The following is a 16,553-nucleotide window of genomic DNA, read 5'->3' on the forward strand; positions in this document are numbered from 1 at the left end:
CATGTCCTGTGTCAATATCACTAGCTATCATAAAGCATTCTGATCGGTCATCAGTCACTGTACTGTATTACTCTACTCTCATTTTTTTGCAAAGAGAAACCATCTGGTAAGGATGTAATTTTTGTGGTTTTGAAAGAATTGGGTGTTTTCAATTGAATTTTATTCACATAATCAGTGAATACAACAATGTGTTGATTCAATCAAGCTTATTTTGGGAATTATCTTCATGCTTGCTTTTGCTGGGGGAAAAATTACTAATTCTGCACTATCACAAACTTCTCAGCCATGGGCCATACAAGAAAGTAAAACCGATACACATCAAACTTGCAGTACTTTCGGGTCATTTTGCATTTACCAGAATTAGAAAACTTAGCCATTAAAAACACACTTGAGCTACAGTATGCTTGTTGTCAACAACTGGGAGATGCTTACCTATCATGAGTGATTTTGGTTTCAAGAATTGGTTTTTCATCATATCATAGAGGCGTTCAGCGGTGGCCCTAACCTCCTCACTGTGTACATACTTTCTGATCTGCAAAGTTGAACAACAATTTTAAATTATTAATATTATTAAAAATAATTTGCTATTAATACAATAAACAATGATTATACAATATCTTATGGAGCAAAATGTTGGTTGTGCCTCTACCAGATTAAAGCTGCATTGTCTTTCTGGGAAGGTAATGTCAAGGTGGCTGGTGAGACGATTGACAATCACTCTGGTATATATCTTTATAGCGATGCTATAAGGAGTATTTGCCTTGAGGTTGTCACAGACTCGTATGTAAGGTATGTTGCCCTTTAATGCACCTTTATAAAGTCCTGTGGAAATTCACCTACAGCCCAGAGTTCTTTGAATAGCCATGTTAGTTCTGACACTAATTCGTCTCCACCATACTTGTACATATCTGTAGGGCTACCATGCATCCTCGCTTGGTGCTTTGCCACTAGATAGTTGCCTGATCATCTTGGTTGTTCCTTCAGCATTGTGTAGCTTGTCAAGTTCTAGGTGATTATGAAAGGCAATTAGTATGGATATTTGCCATGGATGAAGTCGAACTATAGGGTATTCCACCAAGAGATGCAGGTCTAAATGAGTGATTAGATCAGACAATTGTCGATGCGATTTTTTGGTATGGGCAAAATATCAGCCCGATCAGATAACCGACATGCGTATTGGTTATGCCCTACTCAATAATCCTGTTCACTGAAGCAAATGATGCACCAGCTCATGGAATTCCCTATAGATTAACCTAGCTGAGCGTGACCCTGTGGGGTCAATGGTCATGCATTAAGTAGAGGGGAAATCAGTTCAAGGCAATCATCACCATTTCTTACAAAAAAGAGGGTAAAGGGATAGTTAACAGAATTATATGCATCTTACTTTTTTAATCGAATCTACAAATCTTCGGTTTTTTCTCAACAAGCTTGCTGTCAACTTTAATGTCTCCTCCTTTATAATGCCTTCCATTATATTAACGGTTAACACATGATCCTGTAATAACAAATGTTCAAGATACCAGCCAAAACATGATTAAAAACTATTAAATTGAAATGGAATCAATCCCTGAGATCAGCATGCATTAGTGTAAACATACATAAGCATAGGTTGAGGTTTCGACACTTGCAATTTTTCCTTGCAAGTTTTCAACAGATAGACATGACAACCTTTTTATACCTAGGAAGTGAACTAACATTGATACAAAATGTGTGATTTTTTAAAACCTAATATTCCTTAAAGGAACCATTTCAGTTTGTTCTGTAACATTTTTTATTTACCAGAGTCACAGGACCTGTATGAATTTTCTCATTAAACGCAGCAATTATTAGTTAACCAAATATTTTATTTGATTGTTTAGTAGCTGGGATTACAATTCTGCTACTAGAGAACTACATGTATATAATACAAGTATTTACAATAAGTTATACATACAATTCTATTATACAAAGTAATACTAAATCTGTGAATGTAATTACATAATACATGTATTACCATCTCCTCTTACATGTACTTACTGGATTTTGAGCATTCAGCGAACTTTGGAGTTCATAGTGTACAGTTTCAAGGTCCACTTCTGCTGCCATTACCACTGAAGCAAGAAAACAAAACAGAAAATATCCGCATCGATTAAAGAACTACTATTGTACAGAAAAAATAGTTTAAATTTTATTACATAAACTTGAAGATATCATCAAATGATGAAATCAACTTTTTGATTTAAAAAAAAAAGATCAACAGAAAGTTAGTAAAATCTGGGTAAAAAAACACCAAAATTTTGAAGTTAACCACGCCACTAAATTCCAGTTTCTGGTACAAGATTAATTTGAATCTCAATTTCCATGTTACCAGTTCCTTTATCGTTTATGGTACTGTGATCAATATGACAACTGGTGGCGTTGGACAATGGGTGAATGAACTGGCTTAATACTTAAGATTGCGCGACAGTGTTTTGGCATTGTTTTACCGTAAGTTTTCTTGAACGATTAAAAGGTAAAAGTACGGGGGGGTAAAAGTACAAGGAAAAAGTTTAAAAAAAACAACAGGTGGACTACAAGTTGTCTAAAATTTCACTGGATCGGATATACTGAGCCATCATTTTGATTAAAGTCGATAATTCAATTGAGTGAGCACCATCCCGTGACCTTTCCTCATTAGCGCTTGTCGTCTGGGTGTACCTAAACATGGGCGCACCCACCGACGCGAATTGTTTGTTTCCTCTTGTTATTGCCTGTGTGACCTTGAATATTGTGGGAGTGGCCAGGTGCACAATCAATTGAAACCTCGACATTATGCAAACAAAGAATATATTAATGAAGGATATAACACAAATATTTAATGATCTTTTTTCGGGATCTTTGTGGAATCCATTTTATGCCCTCCATTTCACCTTGAGGCCAATAGATTCCACAGGATCCCTACAACAATTGTACAATATGCACAATTCAACATTTTTAAATCAATTTGATAACATAAGAGAATCTGAACAGGCAAAGTTGGAAAAAGCATTAATACAAATTATGTAAGCTTAATAGTAATAACAATAAACAAACATTAAAACAACATCATAAATAAAATGGATGGCGATCATTAAACAAAAGTTATGACCAGCCACATCAAAAAAAAAAAAAAAACAGATATGCTACAGCACCACAATCAGAATGAATAAGGTTCAAAACAGAACAGAAACAACAATTTTACCTTACCTCATAACTTTGTTGCACATGTCAAGGCTAATTCAATTAAATTACCCATGGTTATACTTTCAACTGTTGACTAATTACTTCATTACAATGAGTATAGCTTGAATTTTAAGTTATGAGGCACTATGCAAAACTTTTTGAATAATCCTGGTAAAAATGTTGTAAATAATAATCTATAATAATAATAGTAATAAAAATCAACAATGGGAAAATGAACAACATGTGGAATGGTAAATAAGTTTCGGTAAATAATCTTTTCAAAGAAAATTGTATAGGAAAACTCAACATCAACAAAATAATCAAAATAATTCATTACAAATAACCTGTGTTTCTTGATGATAAACATAGCTACATGGGGAGGCAAAGGGGAAGAAAAATATACAGATAATTACATTACAAATTACAAGAAATCATAGTTATAGGGAATTCCACGAACAGTTGCATCATTTGCTTCAGTGAACAGGGGTATTGGGTATTAGAGTGGCATGTTTGAATCTCAAACAATAATGAGGTATTGATTTTATTGAATAAAAGTAGTATCATTTGCTCCGCTCAGGAGGTATGGAATGGTCTAATCACTCATTTGGACATTCAACTCTTGGTGGAATTCCTATAGTGAAGATTTACCCTTTAAACATGCTTATTTAGTGAAAGTTTCTTTTCACAAAATTTAACTTTTACATCTGTGTTTCTTGATTATGACTGCCAAATATTGGGGAACAACAATTTAATGGTAATTTTTGTTATGGTACACACTGTAGCAGGAATATATATTTGTGACGCATCATATCGAAAGGGATAACAAGTCGGATGGCACATGTTACTGGTTTTGTAAGCTATGTGATATTACATCTGCACAGTAACGAATATCACCATCAAAGCGGCAATGCGGCAGAGCGGCATGACACTATGAAACCAGCATTAGGGTTCAAAAAAGAAAGAATCGAACTGTTAAATCTCTTTGGCACCATCAAACATAACAACACTACTCACCTGTCCTTCTTGCATCGGCGATAAAATCGCTGAGAGTCCACCAGCAGGAGTGGATTGGAACATGGAACTCGAAGGACTCTGGCTAAAGTCCGACTTCGATGGGGTCACTGCTAGAGGGGTACTTGTAGGCTGTTGTGCCATCTGTTGCGATGATGTGCCAGGGATGTCCTGCAATAATGTTCCTTGTTGTTGCATAGTAATAGGGGTTTGATCACCACTAGCTCCTGGAAACACAAAGTACGTACTAGTCTCTGGAGCTTGATTGTACGGTCTGGCCAGTGTGGTTTGATGAGGTTTAGTGTGGAAAGTCTGTGTGTGCTTTTTCAACAATTGCACGTTTATGAACACTTCATGACAAGCGTCACATTTAAATGGTATCGGTGATAGTGGCACTGTGGAGCTTGTGATTCTACTGACAACGGGGGGTTTGACAAATGTTGGCAATAATGATACATCAATATGTTGTTCACAGTTTGAAGGGTTCTCCTCTTCCGGAGCATCATGGAGTTTGCCTGCTAATGCATGTGCCTGGAGTACGGATGTAATAAAAAAGAAATTAAAATTGTACAACTTCAACATGTTTCTGGTGCATCTGCGCAGTAACGAATATCACCATCAAAGCGGCAATGCGGCAGAGCGGCATCCAGGGACAGGCAATTTGCGCGGAAAAAAATAGCAAATTGCGCGGAACTCTTTTTTCGGTGCAAATCATGTATCTCTGCCCATAGGAAAAAAATAGCCAATTGCGCGGAAAAAAAGTTCCGCGCAAATCGCCTGTCCCTGGGCATGACACTATGAAACCAGCATTAGGGTTCAAAAAAGAAAGAATCGAACTGTTAAATCTCTTTGGCACCATCAAACATAACAACACTACTCACCTGTCCTTCTTGCATCGGCGATAAAATCGCTGAGAGTCCACCAGCAGGAGTGGATTGGAACATGGAACTCGAAGGACTCTGGCTAAAGTCCGACTCGATGGGGTCACTGCTAGAGGGGTACTTGTAGGCTGTTGTGCCATCTGTTGCGATGATGTGCCAGGGATGTCCTGCAATAATGTTCCTTGTTGTTGCATAGTAATAGGGGTTTGATCACCACTAGCTCCTGGAAACACAAAGTACGTACTAGTCTCTGGAGCTTGAGCGTACGGGCTGGCCAGTGTGATTTGATGAGGTTTAGTGTGGAAAGTCTGTGTGTGCTTTTTCAACAATTGCACGTTTATGAACACTTCATGACAAGCGTCACATTTAAATGGTATCGGTGATAGTGGCACTGTGGAGCTTGTGATTCTACTGACAATGGGGGGTTTGACAAATGTTGGCAATAATGATACATCAATATGTTGTTCACAGTTTGAAGGGTTCTCCTCTTCCGGAGCATCATGGAGTTTGCCTGCTAATGCATGTGCCTGGAGTACGGATGTAATAAAAAGAAATTAAAATTGTACAACTTCAACATGTTTTATTTCATAACATTAAAAGAATTCAGGCATGAGAATAATCGTTTATTTAAAATTAGCCTAGATGGGAAATAGCATGAACATTACCAGAGTGATGACCCTAAAAGTATAACAGGCTTAAAGATACCTGACATGATCTACAACATCATCCCCCCAAATGTTTCCAAACATATGGTGATTTTGGTACCAAAAGTTGCGCCATATTTTTCTGAGTTATGTGGTGAAATTTGAGAGAAGCACGCTTGATAACCACTAAACCAGGGAGGGATGAATTGCCAGTGATTGGATTCTAATCCCTGATAAGCTTTTACAGAATAAATCGATATTGCATCATATTGCAATACCATCATACCCGTAACATTTTTGACACAGCTAAAGAACTGCTTCTCTACATTTGTAGTATGATGTTCCTATCCTGGGCTGTAATACGGAAAATTATATCGCTCGCAGGACATACCTTCTCTGCTTGACTTTGATCTTGATCTAATTTTCTCATCTTATTACATGTAGACTTTGGTGAACAACATAAGGATCTCTTTACATGTACTTGACAGGTTTCTGCAGCTAAAATAGAAGATACAAAATAAAGTGAACATCCAATTAGTGGCTATGTCAAATTACAGTTTTTTTTAAACTCATCTATTTGATACGGTTTGAAACAGGTTTACAGTAGGACAAGTTTGAAAGTCAACTAGCGTGAAGACTGCATCAAATAACTTCCCATGTTACTGTCAGAGTAAAGAATGACTAATAAGACTTTATAAAACGGCATTCCGCTATTATGCAGCTGATTCAAAGTTTTCATGAAGTTTACATTTCTGTTAAACCTACATTAAGAGGCACAAAATACGGTGACACTAGTTAGTATACACTAGTTAGTATTAATTTTCATTTTGTGATAACAGGTTGGCTGCACCTTGAAGTCTTTAAAATCAAGGACTTTCAAGGTCCGAAAGCATGATTTTCAAGGACTTACCACACCATAAAAACATTGCGTGTTTGCGTCGAAATTTAATCCTTTGCTCCTCTCCACTCCCCCAAATTTTGTCCAAATTCTTTTTCAGGTAAAATCCAATTTTCAAGGACTTTCCAGGACCTTGAGCAAATTTCCAGAACTTTCAAGTTTGTTTTCAAATTCAAGGACCTTCAAGGACTGCAGCCACACTGGTCATATTCTCATCTACAGTACTAGCACTACTTTCAGTTTACTTTCATGAAAGATCATCTGTGTTTGTATAAATCATGATTTGATTTAAACTTTTGGTCAAACACAAAAATTAATTCCTACCTTGGAATTTTCAGATGGTGCTCCATCTTTAGTCAGCGAGAGAGTGGTGATAGTTGACTGCATCTATCAAGTAGGGTGTTAAAGAAGCTGTTCAGATCAAAGCAAACCATTCATCCCTGAACAGACACAGAGCCGGTACAAACTCTCAGAAGTCTATGAGTCTGTCATCAAGTCCAGTGTGAAGATCAATACTTGATAGATGCGGTCAATAATCACCACTTTCAGGCTCAGTGTTTATGTACATTTAAATACCAGCAACATGCCCAAGAGAATTAGCTTACATTTCTGGTCATCTGCTGTGGTTTCATCTTCTGGGATGATGGATGTTTGTCCAGTCTTCTTGTCATGGCCTAAATAGATGAAATAAATATAATTATATAATATTGGATGGCTTTGATGTGATACAAGAATATATTACGCGAGCTAGCTAGAACAATATTGGGCCGAGTCCGGAGGACGAGTACAATATTGTTCTAGCGAGTGAAATATATTCTTGTATCACATGAAAATAAGCCATCAATATATTATTATTATTTATATCAGGCTTTACTCACTTTAGTATTCTTCATCTATTGCCACGGACAATGATTGAGTTCTAACTTAACTTAACTGAATTGAATTGAGCCAGAGCTAACTGCTTGCACTCAGACTCTGCCGTAACGTGAAATGCATAAAGCGCCGATCGCTTGTGCGTTACGCTGCATGGCGCAAAATTGCTTGCATCAGCGTAAATCGCTTAAAAGTTCCAGACGCTGCATACAATATTATTTTAATATTGTACGCATCCGGTACTTGGCATACAATATTAAATACACAATAATATTGTAGCGCATAAAAGCCTGATATAAATAATAATAAAAAATATTGGATTTGTTGACCTGTCAGTCTATTGATCTTCCAGTTTGCCAGTTTGATCTTCCAAGCTTAACTGTAGGACTCAAATCTGGACTCCAGACCAGTTGAGTCCTCATTTACATGGACTCTGACTGGCACTAGGATGTGATGAACTCAGGCGTGAACTTGGGACTTGGATAATTCCCCACAAAATAATCAATCTTGGGTCCCTGTGCTGTCTGGTGTCCCGCAAGGGATGGACCTAGGCCCATTACTCTTTTTGTTGTTCATAAACGATCTTCCGGAAAACATATGCTCTCAAGTTCGCCTTTTCGCAGAGGACTGCGTCCTTTATAGAGAAATTGCAATTTGTTGTCAAGGTGGGAGTCGGATTGGCAAATGTGCTTTAACCCTCAAAAATGTTTTGTTATGAAAATCACCCATGCTCGTAAACACATTCCCAAACATAACTACAAACTGTGTAACTCAGTACTCCAAGAGACAACAAACCACACTTATCTTGGAGTTGACATTAACAAAGATCTCAGGTGGAAAGACCATATTAATCATATTGCAGAGCAAAGGGAAACAAAACCCTTGGTTTTATTAAAGGAGGGTGTTCCGATTGACAACATCATCCCCCCACTTTTCTCCATTGCAATGGAGATTTTGGTATCAGAAGAAAGCTCATATTTTTCTGATTATCCCTGTGAAATTTGAGGCCCAACAAATATTTACTTTTGAAGTTATAAGCAAAAACATTCGAAATAGTGGTGACACAATTTATCGGAAAATAGTTTAACACAGTTTTCTATGGGGACTTTGCCTTTGGGGAATATACATTGTTTTTAATCTCATTTCAAAACCACTGGTTCATTACAACTCAAAATTTGTAATTACAGGTTAAAAATGGCTGGTAAATAGTAGCTAAAACAACATTACCTGGTGACTCGCTGAACAAGAAATGACCTTTAACATGAGAAATTGTTGTCATGTCAACAGACTAGACTAGTCTAAAATACCAGTCGTAGTATTTTGTTTTCTGAACTACACTTAGTGCAGCCTTGTCTTGGACAATGCAGGGCTGGTTGATATGGTTTATCTTGATTTTTCAACTTTTAACTCCATCTTTCATAAAATACTTTTACACAAACGCTGGTCTTTTGGTCTTCATTCTAGCCTTTCCAAATGGTTTGATTTGTAGAAAGAAGCATTGCATTGTGGGACATCCATGTAGTTGCTACATACATGTGAAACCACAATCATTGGTACTTAGTTTGTACATTGTAAGCACCTAAATAACAAAGTTCTGGTTATCATCTCAAATGATATAAAATAACGCAAGATTTCAAGGCAGCCCTTTATGCTGTTATGGTGGGTAATGGAAATTTATCCATACTGCTGCCCAATACCCACAAAGAATTGCATTTGGTATAGAGTACGTGCAGCTTATGCTCTCCAGCTAGGCTTTGAATGCCCACTGCCAGAGTATCATCTTCACTATCATTCGTCTCAAAACGTTGTGGCTATTTCTTACCTTTTGGGGTAGTACTCACTGCCATCGTCTCAACTTTGTTCTTCTCCACTGGTTTCTGTTGCATGGATGAGAATAGAATTTCATGAAAAGCCTACTTGTAGAAGCTAGCAGTTCAAGCTAGAATCTGGTTGAAATTAGTTTGAAAATGCCTGAAATTGGTGGAATGTAGCCTGAAAAGTCTAAATTAGGGAAACAAAATTGCCTTAATTCAGGCAAGAGCTTGAAAATTTGCATGCATGAGTAATCATGTGTCCTATGCGCCTCTCGATTTACTTATAGCATTGTGTTCGCCATAAAGATTTCCTCACAACATAATAAAATCCAACAGTATAGTACCACCACATTGTTCAAAAAATACCGGTGCACTTGACAACTGCCCAATTCTTTTAAGTAATCATTGGAATGTCAACTAATCTTGCAAATCCTGGGGGGGGGGGGTTCAAAAGGCCATACAGGGGCATGCTGCAAACATGGGTAGCATTTTCAGCTCTCTGGTATATCAATGACCACTTTTTTGTTTTCTGGTTAAGGGGGGACATGGCATCGTTTTTACCAATAATTATGATTGTTATGATGACAGCACATAGTTTCTTTGAATACAAGCATGCAAAACGTTCGGCATAGTGCCAAGTTTCAAAATATATTTGTCTCTGGTTATATCGACCTCCGGTATGCTAATTACCAGGGGTCAAAGGTCATGATAACAAGAAAATCATAAACTCAAAATCACAATTTTGCCACCCCATTTATCTCAAAAATTAAAAGTTATTTAAACATAGTTTGTTTCTTAAACAATTATAGTGGCCAGGATCTGTGATCCTATGAGAGCGTTTACAGAAATTATATTCCCCGTTGCCATGGCAATCGTTCACTTTTCCAGCAATTTTCTTTGCTGGAAATAAACGATAATTAGTGTTCATCAAAAACTACAAAATTTCATCAAAAATGGCTTCATAGGATCACAGTATATAGGCCTATAACAAGGTAAAATCATGCCAAATTTGAGGTTAATTGGTCAAACGGTTTTGGAGATAAGTGGGGGGGGGCAAGATTGTAACCCGACTTCTGAATTAGCGGCTTTTAAAGATTTTGGTCCGTTGAGGTTTTTATAGGTTTTTGCAATAAATATGTACAACTTCTTGTCATGTTCAGTTGCAAGTTGAATTATCATAACTTTTAAAAAAAGAATCATGAAAATTGACCCATTAGTTTTCCTACAATTAATTTTTTAGTATTTTTCTTTAACATAGCAGGGCGAGGAAACAATAAAATACATAGGAAATTCCTATACCTGTGTTTTTTAATGATGTCAAATTATTTGCTAAATTATTTAAGTAATTATGAATATAAATTAAACCAATTAAAATGAACCATCCTAATAGTATGTAAATATTTGTTTAAATTTCTGTTAAATATCACAGGGTGAGTGTATTTTACATGTAAAAGTATCGGGAAATTAGCGAAAATGGGTCATTTCTGTCAAATTTTGCATGCACGTCTCGATTTTGACGAGTCATATCTCTGGAACGGAATATCCGTTTTCGATCAAATAAAAAGCATTGGAAAATGAAAAGCCTACAGAATTGTACAGTTGCATTATCTAAAAAAAAACAGATGAAAAGATTTTCCATGCCATGTCCCCCCTTAATCAAATACCCCTTTTTCTTGCTTAAATCTGGTATTTCAATGGGTCGTTTTTGGTTTTTTTTAAATTGCCAATTTTAAGAGCAAAACTGAAAAAAATTGGTATATTGATGGGTGAAAATTTCTTCAAATATTGGTATAGACATCGGTCAACTTCAAATTTTCCAGTGGCACGTCCCTACCAAAAAAATATTTGAGTACCCCCCTGGATTTTCACCTAGTACATTAAAATATGCAGTTAGAACAGGGCAATTGAGATCACACTTTCTCTTACCTTTTTCTTCCATGGCACCTCTATTCCATAGCAATAGAGTATTTCGTTGCCTGGGTTAATAGGTTTGGTTGAATAAAGAAATAGCTTGGGCCCTTTGATGACTTTCATTCTTGCATTTCTTTCTTTCATTGTATCCCCATGATTGACTAAACGACCAAGCTGGGGGCCGACGCTGGTTCTTCAGTTGCGTCCATCCTGCAAAGTAAAGCAAAATTTACTATTTAGTTTTCAATGAAGCAGCATCCTGATTAAAACAAGATAAACTTCACAGAACTTTGTGTCAAGAAACTGATTTCCATGACCTAAACTTTTGAAGTATATCTCAAGAATTATAGTAATGAATCTTTCACTGATAAATTGTCTGATATTGAATGGTTTGAGTCTTATTTGAATTGTAGGTCCCAAATTGTTAGTATTAATGGTTCTGACTCTGAGCCCATGGCTTTAACATGCGGGGTACCGCAAGGGAGTATTTTGGGTCCAATATTATTTCTATGTTATGAAAACGACATGCCCAACTGTGTTGATTGTGTGCTCCTTCAGTATGCCGATGATGGTGCCCTGATTGTCTCTGAAAAGGATCCAATAAAAATTGGTCAGCAGCTAAGCAAAACCCTTAGTAGCTGCAATAAATGGCAATAAACTATCGCTCCACATGGGAAAAACAGAGCTCATTCTATCAAAACAGAAGGGCTATACCATCGAGTGTGAAGGGCAAACAATCAATGCTACTCCTCATGTAAAGTATCTAGGACTTACAATTGATCAGCATTTAGATGGTGAAGAAATGGCTCTTAGAGTAATTAAAAAAGTTAATTCCAGATTGAAGTTTTTATATAGACAGGCAAGGTTTCTTGACCAAAATATTAAGAAAATTTTATGTTCTGCTCTCGTTCTCTGTCTGTTCGACTACTACATTTCTTCCTAGTACTGCGGTATAAATAAAACTACAAGTAAGAAGTTACAGGTTGCACAAATTAAAGTCATCAGGTTTATTCTGAGTCAACATATCATGTATCATATCAGTGAGGAGGATCTTAAAAACAACTCAATTTTTTAGTATCCAAAACAGAGCAAAACAGCTCAGGTTGAACCATGTTTTAATATTTTTAACGAAATAGGCCCTGAATATCTGAGAAGTAATTTTACTAGAGTTTTAAATTCACACAATCATAATACCAGAAATAGTGTGCAGAAGTTTGTTGTTCCAAAAAAGTCCACCATCATCTCAGGTACCTTTTACTATAATGCAATTATGGATTGGTCTAGCTTACCCAGTTTCAAACAAATCCACTTTTAAGAAATTGGTCAGAACACATCTTATGAATGAAATCAATTGTTGATGCACATTTTTAATGGACTTTTATCTATATTTAAGCTATATATTGTTATTAAATGTATCATTGTTTTTTACTGTTTTTAATGTTCTTTATAAAGGACCCCTCTGGAAACAAGCTCTTTGGCTTAAAGGGCCATCCTGGTTTATCTCCCTGTATTATGTGTATATTTGTATGTTTTTAATATTTATGAATCATTGTTTTTGTAATTATGGAGATGCCGAATCAAATCAAATCAAATCAAATCAAGTTATTGCTTGGTCCACTGGACTTGAGTGCTCATGCTGTGTAAAACACCACTTTAATTTTACTGCCAATTTCATATATGTGAGTTGACTAATGATTTCATCAATATTTGGCATGTTGTTTTTCCAATGCTTCTTTTTCTGACTAATTTTTAAAACATTAATGATATACAGTGGGGGAACTGTTACCTCACAAAGTTCAAACCCCACAATGTCATATGCTCATCTACAAGCTTAAGCCAGGCACATCAGGGAACTGTTACCTCATAAAGTTCAAACCCCACAATGTCATACACTCACCTACAGTACAGGCTCATTAGGGATCTGTGACCTCAGGAAGTTCAAACCCCACAATGTCATACACTCACCTACAGTACAGGCTCATTAGGGATCTGTGACCTCAGGAAGTTCAAACCCCACAATGTCATACACTCACCTACAGTACAGGCTCATTAGGGATCTGTGACCTCAGGAAGTTCAAACCCCACAATGTCATACACTCACCTACAGTACAGGCTCATTAGGGATCTGTGACCTCAGGAAGTTCAAACCCCACAATGTCATACACTCACCTACAGTACAGGCTCATTAGGGATCTGTGACCTCAGGAAGTTCAACCCCACAATGTCATACACCCACCTTCAAGCCTCACAAAATTAAAACCCCACAATGTCATACACTTATACAAGGCAGGCTAATCGGATAACTGTTACCGTACCTCAGGAAGTTCAAACCACAATATCAAACACTCATCTACAAGCCAGGCTCATCAAGGAACTGTCACCTCGCAAAGTTAAAACCCCACAATGTCAAGCATTCATCTACAGGCCTGGCTCATCGGGGAACTGTGACCTCAGGATTGTCAATCCCACAATGTCATACACTCATCTACAAGCCAAGCTCATCAAGGAACTGTCACCTCACAAAGTTAAAACCCCACAATGTCAAGCATTCATCTACAGGCCTGGCTCATCGGGAACTGTGACCTCAGGATTGTCAATCCCACAATGTCATACACTCATCTACAAGCCAAGCTCATCAAGGAACTGTCACCTCACAAAGTTAAAACCCCACAATGTCAAGCATTCATCTACAGGCCTGGCTCATCGGGGAACTGTGACCTCAGGATTGTCAATCCCACAATGTCATACACTCATCTACAAGCCAAGCTCATCGGGGAACAGTTACCCCACAAAGTTAAAACCCCACAATGTCAAGCATTCATCTACAGGCCTGGCTCATCGGGGAACTGTGACCTCAGGATTGTCAATCCCACAATGTCATACACTCATCTACAAGCCAAGCTCATCGGGGAACAGTTACCCCACAAAGTTAAAACCCCACAATGTCAAGAATTCATCTACAAGCCCAACTCATCAAGGAACTGTCACTTCACAAAGTTCAAACCCCACAACGTCAAGCATTCATCAAGGTACAAGCCAAACTCATCGGGGAACTGATACCCCACAAAGTTAACACTTAACTGCATAAGGTACCTCGACCTCCCGTTAGTGCATAAGGGGGGGGTTCCATGTTACCCCCCCTAATATAACCAAATTTTACTTTGAAAGCTACACCAAAGGTGTATGCACTAAATACAAACATAAAAAAAAAAAAAAAAAATAATTTACCGTTTCAAAATGACGGCAAAAATACCCTTTCCCAAAGGAATTTTTGAACTAAATTTGGCTCAAATTAGCAGATCATAAATAAAAAGACATTATTAAACAAAATTTGGAAATTTTTACTCTGGGGTCATTTTATGGGCAAAATAAAATTTCCACAACACCCACAAAATGCTAATATATATGCTAATTAGCAGAAGAACGACGCATCCGATCCCAATTTTTTTTTTTGCCAAAAGAAGCGCAACTGATATTTAGGCAATTACAAAAATTCTAAGCCCAAGATATAGTGGCGTTAAAATGCCGGAGCCGAAAAACAAAATGTTGGGTACCATGCTACCCCCCTCCTTCTGCAGTTAAAGTGTTAAAAACCCACAATGTCATACACTCATCTACAAGCCAGGCTCATTTGAAAACTGTGACCTCAGGAGGTTCAACCCCACAATGTCATACATACACTCATCCACAGTGAAGAATTCTAGGTGAACTGTTACCTCACATAGCTCAACCCCACAATGTCATACACTCATCTACAAGTCAGGTTCCTAGGGGAAACTGTTACCTCATCACAAAGTTAGGTGTTCCGATTTTTTCACTTGCTGTTTTCCATTTCATGTGAAAGCCTGTCCCAAACAAAATTGTAATTAAAAAATGTGAGTTGTATTGCACCAGTGGTTTTGAAATGAGAGTAAAACAATGCATATTTCCCACAGGCAAAGTCCCCATTGAACACTGTGTTAAACTATTTTCCGATAAATTGTGTTACCACTATTTCGAACGTTTTTGTTTATAACTTCAAAAGTAAACATTTGTTGGGCCTCAAATTTCAATGGGATAATTAGAAAAATATGAGCTTTCTTCTGATACCAAAATCTCTATTTTGATCGGGAAAAATGGGGGGATGATGTTATCAATCGGAACACCCTCCTTTAAAAACCCTACAATGTTATTTCAGATTTTCCACACTATGCCACTACAACTCAAAGATTATCAGAAGATTATATTTACCAGAGTTCTTTTCCATTATAAGTGAAGTAATATCGAAAACAACTGTCACTCTTGGCCTCCCTCTCGTCGGCCTCCTCTGCTGTTATCAGGTCCCCATCATACTGCATCAATACCTCTCCTGCTTTTATATGTGTTTTTGCAAACACTCCCCTCCCTGCAATTTAGTAACAAATGTAATAATAAAAAGGGTCATTTTTGGTAATGGCTAAAATAACAAACATGTCTTGAATAGGGTCAATAAGAGTATTTTTTTTTAAATCAGCACACCAATTACAGGATGTATGTAAAAGAAAACAATGATAAGTAAAGAATTTGATATTTCAAAATTTGTTCCCAAAAATAGGTAAAAAGGTCCTTTTCGGTCATAAATGACCAAATTCACAAAAAAATTCTTAAAAGGCCCGCTGTGAAGTGGGCCGGATTATAGCCGACATGATCATCAAGACAATGAATAAGCAGACTATTGTTTTCCTTCGTTAACAATAGCAAGATATTATAGCGATGATGGACAGGTCGCCTGCATGGCGACCTGACCATTTCACAGCGCCCCCTTTAAGTAGGGTCAATAGACGGCATCAGCCTTTTCCGAGAAATCCACTATCTTGTGGTACTACGATTTTTGCATGTAATCCGTTAGACATTATGCCCCCAATTACGCGGAAGACGCAGCACGCCCTCAGTCACACGTTAACGCAGTGTGTTGCTAATATTCTTAGCAAGAAGACTCTCCGTATCCACAAGATGGCGGCGTTAACATCATACTTACGGCATCTATAAGAGTGATTTTGTTGAAATCGGTATCCCAACACACAAGTCAGCGAATCAAATTCAGTAATGTTTCCAAAAATAGGTAACAAATGTCATTCAAAATCACCAAAATGTCTTGTTGAGTAGGGTATGTTTTTTTTTGTGTGTGAATCAGTGCCCAATCTCCCTTCTACCTACCAAGTTGATAATTTTCCAACTTACAATATTTTTTGTATTGCGATTTAAAAAAAGTTAACCAAAACTAAGTATAAAATGGTAATTTTGACCTTTTTGATTAGGGTCAATAAGAGTGCTTTTTTTTACAATCTACCAAGTTTGATCATTTTCCAACTTCATCTTTTCT

The 16,553-nt window shown here is 37.2% G+C and overlaps 2 protein-coding genes across 2 annotated transcripts in view; both read right to left on the minus strand.

The window, feature by feature from the left end:
- Positions 1-4,443, minus strand: part of LOC140139186 (uncharacterized) — a 36,403-nt gene extending 31,960 nt beyond the window's left edge. Inside the window, exons 1-4 of the mRNA XM_072160970.1 lie at positions 4,195-4,443; positions 2,017-2,090; positions 1,385-1,495; positions 433-532 (exon numbers count right to left, since the gene is read on the minus strand). Coding sequence (XP_072017071.1) covers positions 433-532; positions 1,385-1,495; positions 2,017-2,085 — 280 coding nt within the window. The 5' untranslated portion in view covers positions 2,086-2,090; positions 4,195-4,443. The remainder of the gene's footprint in view (positions 1-432; positions 533-1,384; positions 1,496-2,016; positions 2,091-4,194) is intronic.
- A 738-nt stretch (positions 4,444-5,181) lies between these two features.
- LOC140139197 (uncharacterized) lies at positions 5,182-11,383 on the minus strand. The gene is made up of 6 exons (XM_072160979.1): positions 11,228-11,383; positions 9,310-9,364; positions 7,220-7,288; positions 6,108-6,214; positions 5,489-5,599; positions 5,182-5,295 (listed from the first exon to the last, which is right to left on the minus strand). Exons 1-6 carry the CDS (start codon positions 11,354-11,356, stop codon positions 5,182-5,184), a joined length of 585 nt encoding a protein of 194 aa, XP_072017080.1. The 5' UTR covers positions 11,357-11,383.
- Positions 11,384-16,553: the final 5,170 nt, after the last annotated feature.

Source organism: Amphiura filiformis, chromosome 2 (assembly GCF_039555335.1).
Source record: "Amphiura filiformis chromosome 2, Afil_fr2py, whole genome shotgun sequence".
In the NCBI taxonomy this organism is placed as follows: domain Eukaryota; kingdom Metazoa; phylum Echinodermata; class Ophiuroidea; order Amphilepidida; family Amphiuridae; genus Amphiura; species Amphiura filiformis.

What these genes read in the sequence shown, in the direction of transcription:
- LOC140139197 (XM_072160979.1), bottom strand. Translation starts at nt 11,356, where the DNA reads ATGAAAGAAAGAAATGCAAGAATGAAAGTCATCAAAGGGCCCAAGCTA. An exon ending in AGGTGCCATGGAAGAAAAAG is followed by an intron (nt 9,365 to 11,227) that starts GTAAGAGAAAGT and finishes TCCATGCAACAG; the next exon opens with AAACCAGTGGAGAAGAACAA. An exon ending in CATTTGTCAAACCCCCCATT is followed by an intron (nt 5,296 to 5,488) that starts GTCAGTAGAATC and finishes TTGTGTTTCCAG; the next exon opens with GAGCTAGTGGTGATCAAACC.